At 42.5% G+C, this 17,312-nt stretch overlaps 1 protein-coding gene across 2 annotated transcripts in view; it reads right to left on the minus strand.

Moving 5' to 3' along the window:
• The window catches only part of BRF1 (BRF1 RNA polymerase III transcription initiation factor subunit), a 268,924-nt gene that overhangs the window by 111,387 nt on the left and 140,225 nt on the right, over window positions 1–17,312 (minus strand). For both annotated transcript variants that reach the window (XM_050952602.1, XM_050952603.1), the window contains 3 exons: window positions 16,934–16,973; window positions 16,752–16,844; window positions 15,669–15,947 (listed from right to left, as the gene is read on the minus strand). In XM_050952602.1, coding sequence (XP_050808559.1) covers window positions 15,669–15,947; window positions 16,752–16,844; window positions 16,934–16,973 — 412 coding nt within the window. The remainder of the gene's footprint in view (window positions 1–15,668; window positions 15,948–16,751; window positions 16,845–16,933; window positions 16,974–17,312) is intronic.

Genomic DNA, 17,312 nt, shown 5'->3' on the forward strand with positions numbered 1-17,312 from the left:
ACCACCCTTAGCTGGGAGGGGCAGAACAGTCTCTCTCACCACCACAGAACAAATGGAAGCTGCAACAAATGACAGAGGAATAAAAGACTCGTTTCCATCCTGTGCACCAACACTGGAGCAGGAAAGATATAAAAACATTGGAACTTTTTTGACAATGCTTCGGCCAAAAAATAATGCAACTCACATTCAATAGCTGTACTCATTCTACAGAACCAAAAGTAGTAAAATGTAAAAAACGCTTATTTTTGTCACCAAATATACTCTGCAAACTCATCCATTCAGCAAGATGATGCATATTTTTGCACAGTTGCTTTATTAGCACATAGTTACTGATATACCACCTCAAATGCTTTGTCAGAGGAGGTGGTACTTTTAAAATTAGACTATCATAAGTTTATATATAAGTAATTTGTTAAATACCAGTAGCTAGATTTCACATTATTCATTTCAAAAAGGAGGCTAAAAAAGTAGAACAACAATTTCAACCAAACATTGTGCTTTATGAGGCAGACACGAAATTGAAATAGTCAAGAAACTTTAATGTGACTGAAAGAAAGAACAGGAACATCTGTATAGAGAATAAGCTGTAATGGCATGAGGAATTATCAGTCTAGTGCTAGTGATGTGCCAGCTTTCTGCATTTCAATTACTGCTTATGCCATACTATAAAATTTGTTTGTAATAAAAGTGAAATGATGACTTTCTAGATCTTTATAGCTCCCGAGTCTCAATGATATTTTACACAGCTTGTGTGTATGGATTGCACTCTTCCAAATGCAGTCCAGTTTGAGGAATTTTGAACCCAGAAAAATTTGTGCCCAGGTTATCAATGTTAAATTTTCTCTTTCAATGAAGAAATTTAAAGTACCCAGTGTCAAGTTTTCAAAGATCAGAAGGTTACATGTCAGATCTGAGAAGTGTAATTATGCAATACATTTCATGTTAAGAAGAAAAATAAAAGTGTATGTTCAGCTTGTTAAATCAAAGTTTCCCTTTGTTTTGGGGTGCTCACACTCCATATTATAATGCAAAGACCAGACCTGGATTTCAAGTACCAATCCTTACTCTCTGTTTTGAAAAAGCTATGAAGGTAGCAACCTTACATCGCTCTGTAGGTATCCTGAGGCACCAATGGGTCATGGGCTCCTAACGGCATCACTACCTCGGTGCACTAGGGAGACTTTCAAGCACCCATACTTCAATGCAGAAAACTGTCTTCCCTCAATTCCAGCCTCCTAAAACTCAAACTCCTGCCCCTAGGAGACAAGCAGCGCACGGGATAAGGGGACTAGCAGAAATCCAGGAGAGATGAGTGGCCATATGGAGGATTTTGGTGTCTGGAGTGAGGGGACTGGATCATGGTGTAAGGCCTTAGATGAAGGGGAGCCCAGTATCTCTTCCCTGAGGCAGCAGCATGTCAAGGGCCCCCAACAGCCCTTCTGCCTGGACTCTTTGATGCACCAAGATAACACTGCTATGGGAAGCCCATGATGCACTGAAGCCTCAGCAGAGGGAACTGGGTCCCCTGTTGTAGCTGCCTAATGCACAAAAGCACCAATACCTTGACACAGACAGCGGGCTCCTCCTTCCACCCAAGACCCCACTCCTGACACACAAGCCTCTTCCTCCACCAGGCCCAATCCTTTCAATTCCTCCTCCCCACCTGCAACCCCCAAAGCCCTGTTCAATCCCTCCTTTCTCACAAAGCCCTGCTCACACTGCCTGCTGTTCAACACTCCCACTCGCTCCATAATCTCTAGAGGCCAGCTGCCCCGGCTACCTCTGGCTCACCAGAGACAACAAGTCAGGGAAGCAAGCTGACAGCATCAAAAAGCAGATGCAGCTGATGGATCTAAGCAATCTCAACAGCCAGTCTTTGCATGGTTCAAAACAGCTATTATGAATACAGAGAATAACTCTTTACGGGTTTAATTGTAAAACCATAAAGAGGAGCCTGAGATATTATCAGAATGTGTGCATTTGCAATGCATGTGGGGTGACACATAGGGAACAAAAGCAGAAAGTATGGATTTTGATCTATATGGTCGGTTTGCTAACAGAACCCAAAGATATGGGAGAAACATAATTTAAAATTCCAAAAGGGAGCATTTTAGAATATATCCTTTGCAAAAAAGTTAGTAAATCTTTCACTTAAAAAAATTACATGGAAAATTTAACCGTCCTCTGAAAAGTTATTGTGCTAATCTTAAAGACAAAATTCAATAATTAAAGTGTGAAACAGAGGGATTTTATTCCTGCTCTAGGGGCAAATCTCAGTGCAACTGTACCTACAGAATTGAACTTTATTATGGAGGCAGCAGTAACAACACTCATTTCTTTTAACATCAAATGTAATAAGCCACAGTTGGAAACCAAGGTGAGAAAGTGAACTTCATAGAGAAGCATTTGCCAAGTTACACACGTTATGCAAACATGTTATCCATATTGTACTTAATGAAAACACTGACAGGAAGACAATACTGACAATGAAGCCAGTATTTCATTTTCATAGTGTATAATTACTTATTCATACAGAAGTTATATGGTAACAGAGTTGTATTTTTTGTCTATAACAATAAATTAATAAGAAACATGTATATAATCACCATGTATATACGAAGGAAGCATTGGACATATTTGGGACACATACTCCATATGCCAACATACAAATTCCCACTTAAAGCTGTCAAGTGGGAACCAACTGGTGTGAAGAAACAAGCATGCCCCAAGAGAAACCTTTAGCAGGGAGAGCAGGACAATCTATCTCAACACCTGAGAGCAGATGGAGTCAGCAGCAAATGACAGAGGAATGGAAGACACTGGTTTCCACCTCATGTGCCAACATTGGCATGGTAAGAATGTAACATAATATAAAAAATAGAACCATCACAATCAATTATTCACTTGTTGCTATGTAACTGCAGTGGTTTGGACACAGAGAATTCTTTTGCTTCCTTTAATCCATCTGTGAGCCCATAGTAACCTTACCACAATCACCACATCAAACAGCAGTTAAGGAACAGTAAATACACTGAAATATTGTATCCTTCCAGCTACTATACTATCATTTCCTACAACCTTCTGCGCTCTGTATCTGCCTTGTAAACCTTGTATATTGCTCCAAATTTTCTTGCTGGCACTACCTAACAGTATTGTTTCTGCTTCCTTGTTTCATATTCATTCTCTTATTTTCACTACTGAACCTGTAAATATATAGCTCTTTCATCATCAAAAACAACCTCTTGAATGCTATGTATATACATGTTTTAACTTGGAAACTGAAACCTTATCTTAATTAGCATAACAGTTACAGAAATTTCAATCAAACATCACAATCACTACAGCAATAGCTTACATGAAAAGTAACAATGTATAGTTAACTGTTTTTTAATTAAATTTAGCAGCAAGACATGAGAGGAAAAAACTCCATGTGACCAACCAGCTCTCTGTGGACCACTAGCAAGTCTTCCGTGGACCACAGTTGGGAAACTCTGACCTAATATAATTTTACATTCCATGCAAGGAGTCCACAAGAAAAGATCTTAATTATTATTACTCTCATCTTAGCCGACCTGAAAGCGAGGTTTATCAGTCAATCTACAGTTTCCACTGCTCTGCACCACTGCAATTAATGAATCTAGGAACATTTCTAAATGCTAAGATTTCAGTATTATTAAATGCTTTCCACTAAGTTAAAACAAAAATTAAATAAAAAATATGAAGACCACAGTAACCTCAAGTTGCCAGGCCACTCAAAATCCAGGTCAAAGCATAGCTCTGGTTTTACATACTCTGATTTTAATTGCTGAAAGTATAAATTATCAAGTGATTTCCTACACTATAACACCCAAACAAACCAGGGCAATAAAATTAAGTTTTCCAAAGTATTTTTAATTGCCAACGAAGTGTCAACATTAATAACTCAGGTCTAATAGGAAAAGATTTTCTAGTAAAAAGACCTGACTATTATCACACAGTGTAACTGCTGGCTATTTTTGCCAATAGTCTAGGGCTTAACCCTGCAAAGCATAGTTATAGGAGCAGTCCCTACTCCTACACTTATACACATGCTTAAATTTACTACCGCGTTGGCCCCATTGAAATACATGTGGCAATAAAGTTAAACATGTGCAAAAATAAAAAACGGTTACTCGCCTTCTCGTAACTTGTTCTTCAAGATGTGTTGCTCATATCCATTCCAATTTGTTGTGTGCGCACCATGTGCACAGTCGTTGGAAACTTTTTCCTTTTGCAGCACCCATCAGGTCGGCTGTGGAGCCCCCTGGAGTGGTGCCTTCATGGCACTCAATATATGACCCTGCCGACCCAGTGTCTTGCTGGTTACTCTGACAGAGGGGAAGGCAGGCGGGTTTGGAATGGATATGAGCAACACATATCAAAGAATAACAGTTACGAGAAGGTGAGTTACCCTTTTTTATTCAAGTGATTGCTCATATAGATTCCTTTTAGGTGATTCCTAAGCCTTACCTAGGCGGTGGGGTCGGAGTTATGGAATCGGAGACTGGAGCACTGCTCTGCTAAAAGCTGCATCATCTCTGGCATGTTGGACAATGGTGTAATGAGAGGTGAATGTATGTACTGAGGACCAAGCTGCTGCCCTGAAGATTTCTTGTTTCGGGACTTGGGGCAGGAATGCAGATGATGAGGCCTGTACCATTGTGGAGCATGCTGTACGTGCCGGGGCTGGTGTCTTGGCCAGCTCATAGCACGTGCAGATGCAGGATGTGATCCAGGAAGATATTCTTTGAGATGAGACCACCGCTATGAACAACTGGTTTGATTTCCTGAATGGCTTAGTGTGTTCGATATAGAAGGCTAACGCTTGCCGAACATCTGAGCAGTGCAACCTCTGTTCACAGCTAATGGTATGAAGCTTTGGATAAAAAACAGGGAGGAATGTGTCTTGGCTGGTATGGAAATGTGATACCACCTCAGGCAGAAAGGTCAGGTGAGGTCTGAGCTGCACCTTGTCCTTGTGGAAAACTGTATAAGGTGGGTTAGAGGTAAGGGTTAGGGTCAACCTGGGGAAACCCCCACCTCTGGAAAATGGAGTGAATGACGTCCAGCCGGATGGACCACTCATGGCTATGGAAGGACCTGCTGAGGTCGTCTGCCAGTAAGTTCTGTACTCCTGGCAGATATGATGCTTCCAGGCGAATGGAGTGGGTAATACAGAATTCCCAGAACTTGAGAGCCTCCTGACAGAGGAGCTATGACCAGGTTCCACCCTGCTTGTTGATGTAAAACATTGCAGTGGTGTTGTCCATCATGACTGCCACATGCTGGGCTTGCAGATGAGACTGAAAGGCCTAGCAAGCAAGTTGCACTGCTCTGGGCTCGATATTGATGCAGAGAGAGAGAGCTCGTCCTGTGATCAGAGACCCTGCATTCAGAGATCTCCCATACGTGTGCCCCAGCCTAGAGCTGATGTGTCTGTAACTAGAGAACAGAACAGCTGAGGGCTGTCGAAGGGACTACTTTGCAGACTATTCAAGCATCAAGCCGCCACTGGAGTGACTCGGTTACTGTGCCAGAAGGTGCTAACTAGTCCCAGGGCTTGGCTACACTGGAGAGTTGCAGCGCTGGTGGTGGGTTTACAGCGCTGCAACTTACTCACCGTCCACACTTGCACGACACATACAGCACTGCATCTCCCTGGCAGCAGCACTGGCTGTACTCCTGCTCTGCCTGGGGTATAGGGATTGCAGCGCTGGTGATGCAGCGCTGCTCCACAAGTGTGGCCACCAAAAGCGCTGTAATTGGCCTCCGAGGTATTCGGAGGTATCCCAGAATGCCTGTTCAGCTACTTTGCTGTTTTGTTGTGAACTCCAGGCTCCCGGAGCTGCTTATCTAAAAAACAAACACAGCTCGTTTACTCAAGCAGAGGCAGGCAGGGGGATTCCTTTGGAATGTTCACAGCTATAGTGTTTGCTTGAGGAGAGAAGCAACACGGCGGTGGGGGAAGGGGGGAGTCCATTTTGGAGCAGCTGCTTATCTGGTCTGAAGGCTATTTGCATTTAGTGAATAAGAGGGGTGGGGGAAGGGGTTGAAACTTTTAAAATGATTGAAGGTTGGTGCTGTGTATCTTTCAGTCCTTAGAACTTGCAAGGCAGGGAGCTGACACAGTGTCAGCTCCAAAAATCCACTCTCTCTGTCTCCCTCACGCTCCCTGTAACATTCCACCCCACCCCCCTCTTTTGAAAAGCACGTTGCAGCCACTTGAATGCTGGGATAGCTGCCCATAATGCACTACTCCCAACAGCGCTGCAAATGCTGCAAATGTGGCCACACTGCAGCGCTGGTAGCTGTCAGTGTGGCCACACTGCAGCGCTTTCCCTACACAGCTGTACAAAGACAGCTGTAACTCCTAGCACTGTACAGCTGTAAGTGTAGCCATAACCCCAGGCTGTTGCGCCCCTGGCAGTATGGCAAAGCAAGCCACGTCTGTAGAGGCATGAGTCTCAGTCTGGTGTGTCGGAGACTGAGGCAATTCCTTGCTGTAATGGTTGGGTACTCTCTCATGCATCAAATGATGCTTGCCATGCCTTTGAATCGGGACTCTGGCAAGCCTGCTCTTGCCTGGACCAAGTCCAACACTTCTCCGATAAACTCTATCCTCTGGGTCAGAGACAAGGTGGACTTGTTCAAGTTGAGGAGGAGACCCAGTCTCTCGAATGTGGATGTGACCAGACAGAACTGCGACTCCACCTATTCTCTGGTGTATCCCCTGAACAGCCAATCGCTGAGGTAAGGGTATATCTGCACCTGCCTCCTTCAGAGGAAGGCTGCGACCACTGACATTCACTTGGTGAACACTCGTGGGGCTGACGACAGGCTGAAGGGTAGGACTGTGAATTGATAATGTTTTTGGTTGATCACGAACCTTAAGAAGCATCTGTGAGCAGGGAGAATCACTATGTGAAACTACGCATCTTTCATGTGGCGAACCAGTTTCCCGGATCTAGAGAAGAGATAATTGTATTGAGGGAAACCATGCAGAACTTCAGCTTCCTCATGCACTTGTTGAGTCCTCGCAGGTCTAGAATGGGTCTGAGACCCCCTTTGGCTTTTGAGAATTAGGAAGCAGCAGGAATAGAATCCCTTGCCCCTGAGATCCTGAGGTACCGTCTCCAAGGCTCTTCTGGCAAGGAGCACCTGCACCTCCTGGATTAGGCATTGCTTGTGAGAAGGGTCCCTGGGGAAGGGGGGTGGGAGGGAGAGTAGGAGCAGAATTGGAGAGAATATCCCATTTCCACGGTGCGAAGAACCCAGCGGTCCAATGTTATTTGGGACCATACATGGTAGAAGTGGGATAAACTGCTCAAAAAACACAGGGAAGGATCCGGTGTAGAGACAGGTGCTCCGTTCTCAGGTGCACCTTCAAAGTGTCTGTTCTGAGCTCGACGAAGGCTTGATTATTTGGCTTTGTCGGGATGGGGGATGGGAAGGCTAATGCCTGCCATTCCTACCCCTGTGCCTGTAAAAATCCTGCCTCGGACAAGGAGGATATGAATGCTATTGCTGCGGTTGGGGCTTAAACGGCTTTCATTACCCAAAGATTTCATTGTCATCCTGGAGTCTTTGAGACTATGCAGTCTGGAGTCAGTCTGTTTGGCAAAGGATAGGTCTTGCATAGTTTGCTGAACCTTGGGCTGGGAAGTGACAGTGCCGCGGGTCTCTACCCGAGTTCTTTTGCGGAGCCGCCTCTGCCGTTGCTGGCAGGGCACTGCACACCGAGGAACTCAGCACCAGATCCTGCCACGCCAATGCAGGTTGTGGTCTAAGTGCTGCCTCCATAAGGAGCTGCTTCAATCTAAAGTCCTGCTCCTTCTTGGTTTGGGGGCAAAAGCCCTTACAAATCATACACTTTTCAGACTGATGTGCTTCCCCTAGACATTTTAAACAAGCATCATGAGGGTTGCCTGTTAGCATGGGCTTGTTGCAGGACTTGAACCCCTGGGACTCAGGCATGTAAATCCCCCAAAGAGAACACACAATCAGGGTGGAGGGTAAACCCCCCAGTCCAACAGATAACTAACTAGAACTATAATAACTAAGAGCTAAACAAACTATAAATACAAACAGTTTGAAAGAGAAGCTAGGGAAACGTGGAGAGCTTGCAAAGCAAGATGCCACAGTTCCAACAACCATCACTGGCAGTAAGAAGGAACTGAGGAGGCACTGGGTTGGCAGGGTCATATATTGAGCGCCATGAAGGCTCCACTCCAGGGGACTCCACAGCCAAACCCGTGAGTGCTGCTATGGAAAAACTTTCCGATGACTGTGCATGTGGCATGTTCACACCTAATTGGAATCGATATGAGCAATCATTCAAAGAAGAATTCTCTATTAAGGTCTAATTTATGCAGTAAATTATGCTAACAAAATCCAAGCTTACTGAACAAAATAAAACTGCTAAATTAAATAAAGGCACACCAAAATATTCAAATATAACTGGCTGCTCACTTAAATTGGCTATTTCTGGGGCTCGTGATTATGCTGCAATTTCCCTCAGCAGTTAAAAAGGGAATGAACACATACCATTCCAAAGGAAACTATCTTCACCAGGGATTATTTTAACCTTTTCATAATACATACAGCAGAGTCAAAATACCCAAGATACTTTCCAATGCTGCACATTGATTTATCATTCAAACTTCACCCCAGTAGCTAACCCCTGCAAAATACTGCTTGCACTCTTATATTACCTTTTTCCAAGGGCAAGTTTTGTGGCTTCTTGACCTAGGTTAATAAGTCTTTATTCACAATAGCAACTGAACTGAACTGGGGGGCATAATCTTGACATTTCAGATAACATGATGAATTGTTCAAATAACATTCTTCTAACCAGTTATATTTTCATATGAATTCAATGAAACTTCCATGTAGTGTCCATACATTTTCTACAATTCTCTAAAGAACAATTTCAGTTTTAATTGCTTTTGTGTTCTTTTGCAAGACAGGGTTTTACTGGGGTGGGATGGTAAGGCAGAAATATACATGCACACAAAGGTGGGAGTGGGGCAGGGGATAGTATATAATCTATACATAAAAGCTGAGCTAGTCCACCTTTTTTTACCCCTAACCCTTCTCTTGATTCCAGGTCTGTGTGTCCCTCCCCTTACCCCCTTAGCGCTCTTCTTTATTCTCTTGCACACCTCTCCCTAATTAATCATTAAAGCAGTGGCAGCTCTGTATGTCCTCTCCTCCTCCTGCAAAGGAATAGCAGCATGGCACCAGCTGAACTGGTTGCTTCTTCCCACCTCCTGGAAGCTGTATGGATGCAGCCTGGAGTGGGGATGCACAACCTCTAAAGCACATACCTCTTGTGTGCTTAGTGGGGACTGAGTTGAGGTCCCCATTTGAAACAGATTCTTCTCCAATCTGAGCTGCAGCATCAGTGAGGGAAGGAGGAGTTCTACAGGCACCCCAGCCAGCAACTAACATCTCAGTCTTTCAAAAATATGCAAGATTCTTCAATAAAAATGTGCACACAGCTGTTTGTGTAGAGAGGGGTGCACTAGTGTTTTTAGGGTAAAATTATATACACTGTACACAAGATTTACATAATACTGACAAAAGAAAATCATGCACCTGTAATTATACCAAAGACTCCAACATGGGTGGTGGGTGAACCACGGGCTTGGGGAGGCTAGCCCCCGGCCAGCCCACCTCTTCTGCCCAGAGCCCCGCCTCTCCTGCTCTCCTTCACTCGCCAGAGCCCAGAGGCACCCGCACACCAGCCCCAGGCCACCCGATCTCCTCCCACCCATTGAGCAGGTGGGCAGGCAATATGAGCCCCAACCCGAGCCCCAGAGGGGCAGGCGGGCAGCTGATCACAGGCCCCAGTGCTGTGGGCGGGTGGGCAGCACGACCCGCAGCCTTGGAGCGTCGGGTAGGAGGGCGGAATGAGCACCAGCTCCAGCTGCCTGTGAAAGCACTGGGCCCAGCTGCCTGGAGTCCCTGGCTGCAGGCTGGCCCCCAGCAGCCTCTGCCTGAGGCAAGGGCGCTGGAGTCCTCCCAAAATGTGGGAGGGGGACGTCCAAGGTGGAGGCGAAAGCAGCCCCCTACCCATGATCCAGTCCCCACTGCCATGTCCCGTGCCCCAGGTCCCTCGCCCAGGGCAGGTGGAGGGACCCAGGCTCCCCACAGCTGCCCGTGCAGCTCTCCCTGACCTGGCTCCAGCCGGGTCAGGGGAGCGCCTCGGAGCCGCAGCCCTGCCATGATGATAGCTGGGCGGGCAGCTCTGGGGAGCCGCAGCAGACCCTCTACCTGCCCGCAGTATGGGGGGGCCCAAGCAGCCCCTGGCCCATGTCCCCACCCCCCAGGCTCCCCACCCACCTGTGGCAGGTGGAAGGCCCATGACTCCTCACAGCTGCCCGCGCAGCTTCTCCCGTGACCAGGCTGTGGCTCCAAGACCCAGCCCACCCGCCCCTGCCAGAGCCAGGTCAGGAAGAGCTGTGCAGGCAGCTGTGGGGAACCAGCATGGAGTCGCAGCCCCTACCCTGACCCTGCCACGCAGCAGCCCGAATCCCGGACCTGTAAGGTACAGCATGGCAGCACAGCCCCGAACCCGGACCCCGCGGTGCGGGGCAGGGCAGCCCAGCAGCCCCAATTGCGAACTCCGCTGTACAGGGCAGGGCAGGTGGGGCAGCCCACACTCCCGACTCCACAGGCCCAGGGACCTTTAGCATAAAGCTGGGCCACAGCTGTGTGCTAATTGGGCCGCGGGTTGAGTACCACTGATCTAGACCATCCCTGACAAGTATTTGTCTAACCTGCTCCTAAAAATCTCCAAAAATGGAGAATCTACAGCCTCCCTAGGCAATTTATTCCAATGCTTAATCACCCTTACAGTTAGGAAGTTTTTCCTAATGTCTAACCTAAACTGCCCTTGCTGCAATTTAAACCCATTGCTTCTTGTCCTAACCTCAATCATTAAGGAGAACAATTTTTCTAGCTCCTCCTTGTAACAGTTTTCAGGTACACAAAAGATTGTCATGTCCCCTCTCAGTCTTCTTTTCTCCACACTAAACAAACCCAATGTTGTTAATGTTTCATTCCCTTGACTTACTAATCTATTAATTTTTAAGTCTTGTTAGAGAGTTTCTTTTGTATGATGTTTATACAAAATGTAAGAACAGACAAGACGACAAAATAAGAAGAAAGCAAAACAGAGTTAATATTAGTTCATTTTTTTGTTACAAAGGCCATTGTTTGGGAAAGCTGTTTACACAGGGCCTTATTCAACACACACTGATGTCAATGGAAAGATTCTCTGACTTCAGCAGATACTGGATGAGATCCACAGTACAAATGAAGGCACAAATACAAGAGAAATATATGTAAATGAGCAAACAATTGGTTGTCAGTAATACAAATATTTTGCCATGGATTTTTTAATCTGTACTTTACAGTTACTTCACTAGGGTAGGCACAAGATGGTACTTGCAAAAGTTATTTTTGATTATAAGAGATGTTTACTTTTATGAGGAGGTATAGCTGCATGTTACTACCTGCTCATACTACACTGTTTGCTAATGTAACCCTACAATGACTGCACATGAATTTGCTATATACCAACTAGCATACCAAAGATAATTTGTATGAATTCGGCATACAACTTAAGCCCTGCATTTTCCCTCTACCTCAGTTAGTTTCCATCCTTTCTCACTTTCCATCTTGGCCAATATATTTTGAAACAAGCACAACTTGTGCTAAATGACAACAACGGGAGGACAGGATAATAGCCTACAAATGTATGAAGGCTGTAAATACTAAGGAAGATGATGAGTTATTCAGGGTGGTACAAAGGGGTGTAAATAAGAGGAATGGAAAATAAATTACAAAGAGAAATTTTATACAATTTTATAGAATACCAGAAAAAATGCTTTCAGAATAAAGTATTTGGTATTTGACTTTAACAATCTCCCAGAGAATAGTGGAAGCTCTATTATTTGGGACATGTAAAACTAGAATGAACAAAAGTCTAGAAAATATGTTGCAAGTGAAAATCCTGCTTTGGGAGAGAAATGTACTGGCTGACCTACTAGATCTTCTCCATTTCCAGCATCTGTTGCGTAACTATGATACAACACAATTCACTCAGGAGTTCAGTGCTCATGAGTTCTGCAGTAAACTCGTCTTTACGGTATAGAACAGCATGATCAGCATTCACAGAATATAGTATCCTCTTCCTTTTACAAATTATAAATGTTTCACTAAAATATACAAACAGGGTATACACAAAGCCTCATCCTGGGTAAATTCATGTTTTCATTTAGTACGCAGGAGCATGTACTTCATTGCTAATGATAAGATATTCAACAAAGAGAATCTGGTTTCCTAAGAAACTTTTAAGATAATTAAAATTGCCAGATCCAAAGCAAAAGAATCAGCCTTGGGTAGGATTCTATGATTAATCCCTTGTATAGTAAAAAAAAAAATAAAAGCCAAGATAGAAGCAACTGTAAACACTCAAAAAGAAACCCAACTGAAACATCCCTCCTAATTAAAGTATTTTTAGAGACAATACAATCTAATGTATTGCTTCTACTGAACCTTATACTGCCTCATAACCGCATTAATACAGTACCCTAGTGTGCTCTCTTTGTGATGCAAATTCACTCAAATACTGTGCTTTCCACAAAAAATTCAAACACATATTGCATTGACAACTGCAGGTTGGGGAATAACCCTAAATGTCCTTCAATAGCTAAGCATTACATTTAAGTCTGGTCTATAATAGCAGTTTCTGAGGTGTCTTCTACGGCTGTTGCATCAGTGATAATGCTAGGTGAGAGATTTCCTCAAACAGCTGAAACAGACACAATCATAAGTTGACATATCATATGCAAAAGCCAAGTAAAAGGGGACTTACACCAGAGATTTTTGAAGAAGGTAATTGGGGCGAGGAGGAGGGGAGATATCCTTTGCAGGAAGCTAGAAATTTACATATGGCACCTGCAATCCAAAAGAATCAGCTCTGGGAAGGACTAAAGGCTATAACCAAAACAGTAACCCACTGCTAAATTTAATCTTTTAGTTCATTCTGGGTATACAACATAAAAGAAATTTGAATTCCCATCACAATGGAGTTGGGATTTTCTAAGAGGGATATTTTTTTAAAATAAAAATATTTATTTTATTTCCAGAGAGAGATTTTTTAAAATAAAAACCCAGCTGATCATTTGTAAAAATTAAATGAATCTGGCAGCCACCAAGACCAAAGACTATTTTTCCACAGAACTGGTACAATACAGGCAGTCACAGACTAAGTTGCCATACATTTCTTTGCCCACAAATCTCAAGCCCGACTTGGAGGAACATATCTGGGAGTGACAGATTAGTTCCATCTTTAAATTCATTCAGTCCTTGGACCCTTCATTAAAATGGCCAATGACAGTGCCAACTGAGGTTTTCATTACACAGATGTGTTCACTGGGAACCGGACTGGAACCACCAACTTGTTTTTCAGAGGTCATTGAACAACCATCAGACAGCAACAATTTTCAGCTACTACTGACCTCTGTTACAGCTGAACCATTGATTCTGAGGTGAAATGATGCATACCCCAATAGTGCGAGCCATCTATTCCTCTCACCATTAATTTTAATTAAACAATCAATTTTTTCTACATCATTTAGCTTGTTCATAATATAGGAAAATAAATAATGCTACTGATCAGCTGCAGTTCTGTGACATGAGCAGTAACATGAGGTTGATTTTGTGTGGTCCTTCAGTCTAGAAATGGAGTAGGGTAGCATCACAAATTGTTATAAGAGCTAAATAAAGACACAGTCCATTTAGTTGGATCTTCTCATTGAATCTGCTGACTAAACACATTCAAAGACAGATAAGCTTTATGGAACAGAAAATGTACTGTAATATAGAAAAGAATGAGGTTCTCACCAAATATGTTCGGATCTGAGATTCATGAAGGGGAAAAAAGGCTCCACAGAGTTTCAGCTTACATATTAAAAGGCAAACACACCTCCTTGAGTCATTGGCTGTGTGAAGAAGCCTTCTGTGACTCATGTAAAAATGAAATTTTCAATTGAACAATGCAGCTAATGCTGTCCATTTGAGAGTCATGCTATAAAAAGGTTTCAGGAATCAGAGAAAAAGGAACTGAATATGCCAAACAAGGTGTCATAAACAGATGGTTAAGGGTTAATGTCTCTTTTACCTGTAAAGGGTTAAGAAGCTCAGTGAACCTGGCTGACACCTGACCAGAGGACCAATAGGGAGACAAGATACTTTCAAATCTCGGTGGAGGGAAGTCTTTGTTTGTGCTGTTTGTTTTGTTCGCTCTTGGGGCTAAGAGGGACCAAACATACACCCAGACGTTTCCAATCTTTCTGAATCAGTCTTTCATGTTTCAAAATTGTAAGTATAGCCAGACAAGGCAGATTAGTCTTATGTTTTGTTTTCTTAACTTGTAAATGTGTCTTTTGCTGGAAGGATTTTTACCTCTGTTTGCTGTAACTTTGAATCTCAGGCTGGGGGGGAGGGAAGGAGTCCCTCTAGTATATATGAATCTGAAAACCCTGTAAGCATTTTCCATCCTAATTTTACAGAGATAATTTTTACTTTTTTCTTTCTGAAATTAAAAGCTTTCTTTTTAAGAACCTGATTGATTTTCCCTTGTTTTGGAATCCAAGGGATTGAGTTTAAACTCACCAGGGATTGGTGGGGGGAAAAGGAAGGGAATGCTTAATTCCTCTTTGTTTTAAGATCCAAGGAGTTTGGATCTGTATAGCTTCCCAAGGCAACCCAGAGAGGGGAAAGTCTGCGGGGAAAAAGAAGGGAAGGGAAGGCTAATTTCTCCTTATGTTCAGATCCAAGGGGTTTGGGGGAACAGGAAGTGTGCTAAACACTATATTTTTGGCTGGTGGCAGCGTACCAAATTTAAGCTGGTAATTAAGCTTAAAAGTGATCATGCAGGTCCCCACTTTTTGGACGCTAAAAGTTCAAAGTGGGGAAAAATCCTTGACACAAGGTATTAACAAAAACTCATATCAAGGGAGAAAAAAGCATACACTATTTTGCATGTCAAGTATCTTGAACATCTGCAACTTTACAAACCACTGAAGAATGAATTAAATATAATAGACTGACTCTTGACTAAGAGCAAAAAGAGACAGCCTCTTTGTCCGACTCCAACAAAGTATTTCCTGAAAAATGTTGCATCCCTTTTGAACTAAAAAAAAGTTACCTGGAACACGAGTACTTAAGATTTTCATTTCCAATTATACTTATAAAGAAAAAAATCCACTTGTTACACATTGCTAATTTGCAGTATCAAGTAAAACAACATAATGACTGCAATGTTTGAAATATCCATATCAACTATCATAACAAGGCAAATCTATTTGACTAAGTTTAAAGGATATAAATCCTGAACCTTTCTGAGCAACTTCTGGTACTGGCCAGTGTCAAATACAAAATATTTGACCAGCTGAACCACTGGTCTGATCAAGATGGTCAATTCCTATGTCTCTACACTCCTATAACATTTACATTTCACAGAATTGCTATGTCAGCAACCATGCAGGTAACTGGAAACTAAACAGTGAAACCACAACAGTTTTCATATGTCTGACTTTTCTATTGTAAATTTCAGCTTACATTAATCTTGTACTTACTGTGGTCTCGATCCTTAGTGGATACACACTCTTGTATAGTCTCTGTTATCCCAAGGCTGGCAGCAGTAGGGAGTGGGCCAAGCAGAGATTCTAGTGCAGGTGGCCATATAGGAGTTTCATTTCCATTTTTGCATTCTCTCCCTTCATTTTTCTTTAACCTATCTTTATCTAGAAGTTTATTATAAAAGTCCTTGTTTAAATGATTAGCAGCTGCTCCCAGTTCTTCATCTTCTGACTCCTCCTCTCCAAATACACTATCCGTATTATCTTCTATAGATTCTGTAATTGGGGGGGGAACAAATAACTTCATATCATCTGTTATAGAAACTAAATAAATGAAAAGCAGCTCACTTAAAAGAATAAAAACCATTAGAGAACAATCTGCAAAAGAACAGAGTATTTCAGTACATTGTATAAATATATAGAATTTCCAGATGGGCTTTAAAACATTGCCTTAGCTTTTAAAATCTGTCTTTTGAAAATAGTAATAATTGAAAATTGCTTGTATTGTGTTATCAAAATACTGCAGGTAAGTAGTTCTAGTAATATGAGCTAAATACTTGTAATGATAATTAAGGCTAATATTCAACCTATAAATAGTACTGTGAATACCTTCAGTGTGGGAACAGAGGGGCACAAAGGTACATGCTCACTGGTTTGTGATTAAATTTTATGTTAACCAGGAACAATCTGAAGTACTAACACCACCTCTGCTAAAATGCACTTGGGAGTAATTTGTTACAGCCCTTCATGCCATTACAATAGTTGTATTTTTAAAAAATGTATACAATTTTGGCGAATTCAAGTACTACTCAAGTTGGTGCCTGATATTTGAAGCATGGTATTTTGTGGGCTGGCACTATGCATTCCATTCCTCAGAGAATTCCAGTGTAAGTCAAGACTTAAATGTTTTGTTGCACTCAACATTTCACTGCATAATGTATGTAGTTGCATATATATAAATAATACACAACAAAGAAATGGAGTCGTACATAGCATAATAAAAGATCAAATAAAATAACGTGAGTAGGATTTGACACCCATTGCCACTTCTAAAATATTCATGGTCTTTTATAGACTTACCATCTTTAGTCAAATTGGCAAATACTCCTTTTGCCTTTGGCCTACTATTTTCTAATTCATTCTCTATTTCATCTTGGTAAATTGATATTTCACCTGTGGCAATTAAATAAAAATAAAGCTCAGAAATCATGAATGTTATTTGGTGTAACCAAGTGATATAGTGTATTGAATGGGACTTGTACCTTCAAAATCTTCAAGTTTTTTTGACAGCGCTTTCTCAAGCTGAAAAGAAAAAATGAGTAACAGAATGAAATATGAATATGCTATGATTAAATATTTTTTAATATCGGTTCCTCTATTTAGAGACTTAAATACACATGGTACTATAGAAAGATGGTAATGTACATTTCTTCCCCTAAAGAGTTCGTAATCTAGGACAGACCAGAGAGACAAAAGACGAGTATCAAAATACTGTTTGAAATAAAGTACTGATTAAACCAATACTCAGCCTGACAGAGGGGAACTTTCACACCAGCTCACCTAAAATGAAGTCCCAACTCTACCCTCTGTCCCCTCAGACATAGTGGAGAATAGCAGCTGCAGTTGCAGCTCCCTGATTCT

This window comes from Gopherus flavomarginatus, chromosome 5 (assembly GCF_025201925.1).
Source record: "Gopherus flavomarginatus isolate rGopFla2 chromosome 5, rGopFla2.mat.asm, whole genome shotgun sequence".
NCBI lineage: Eukaryota > Metazoa > Chordata > Testudines > Testudinidae > Gopherus > Gopherus flavomarginatus.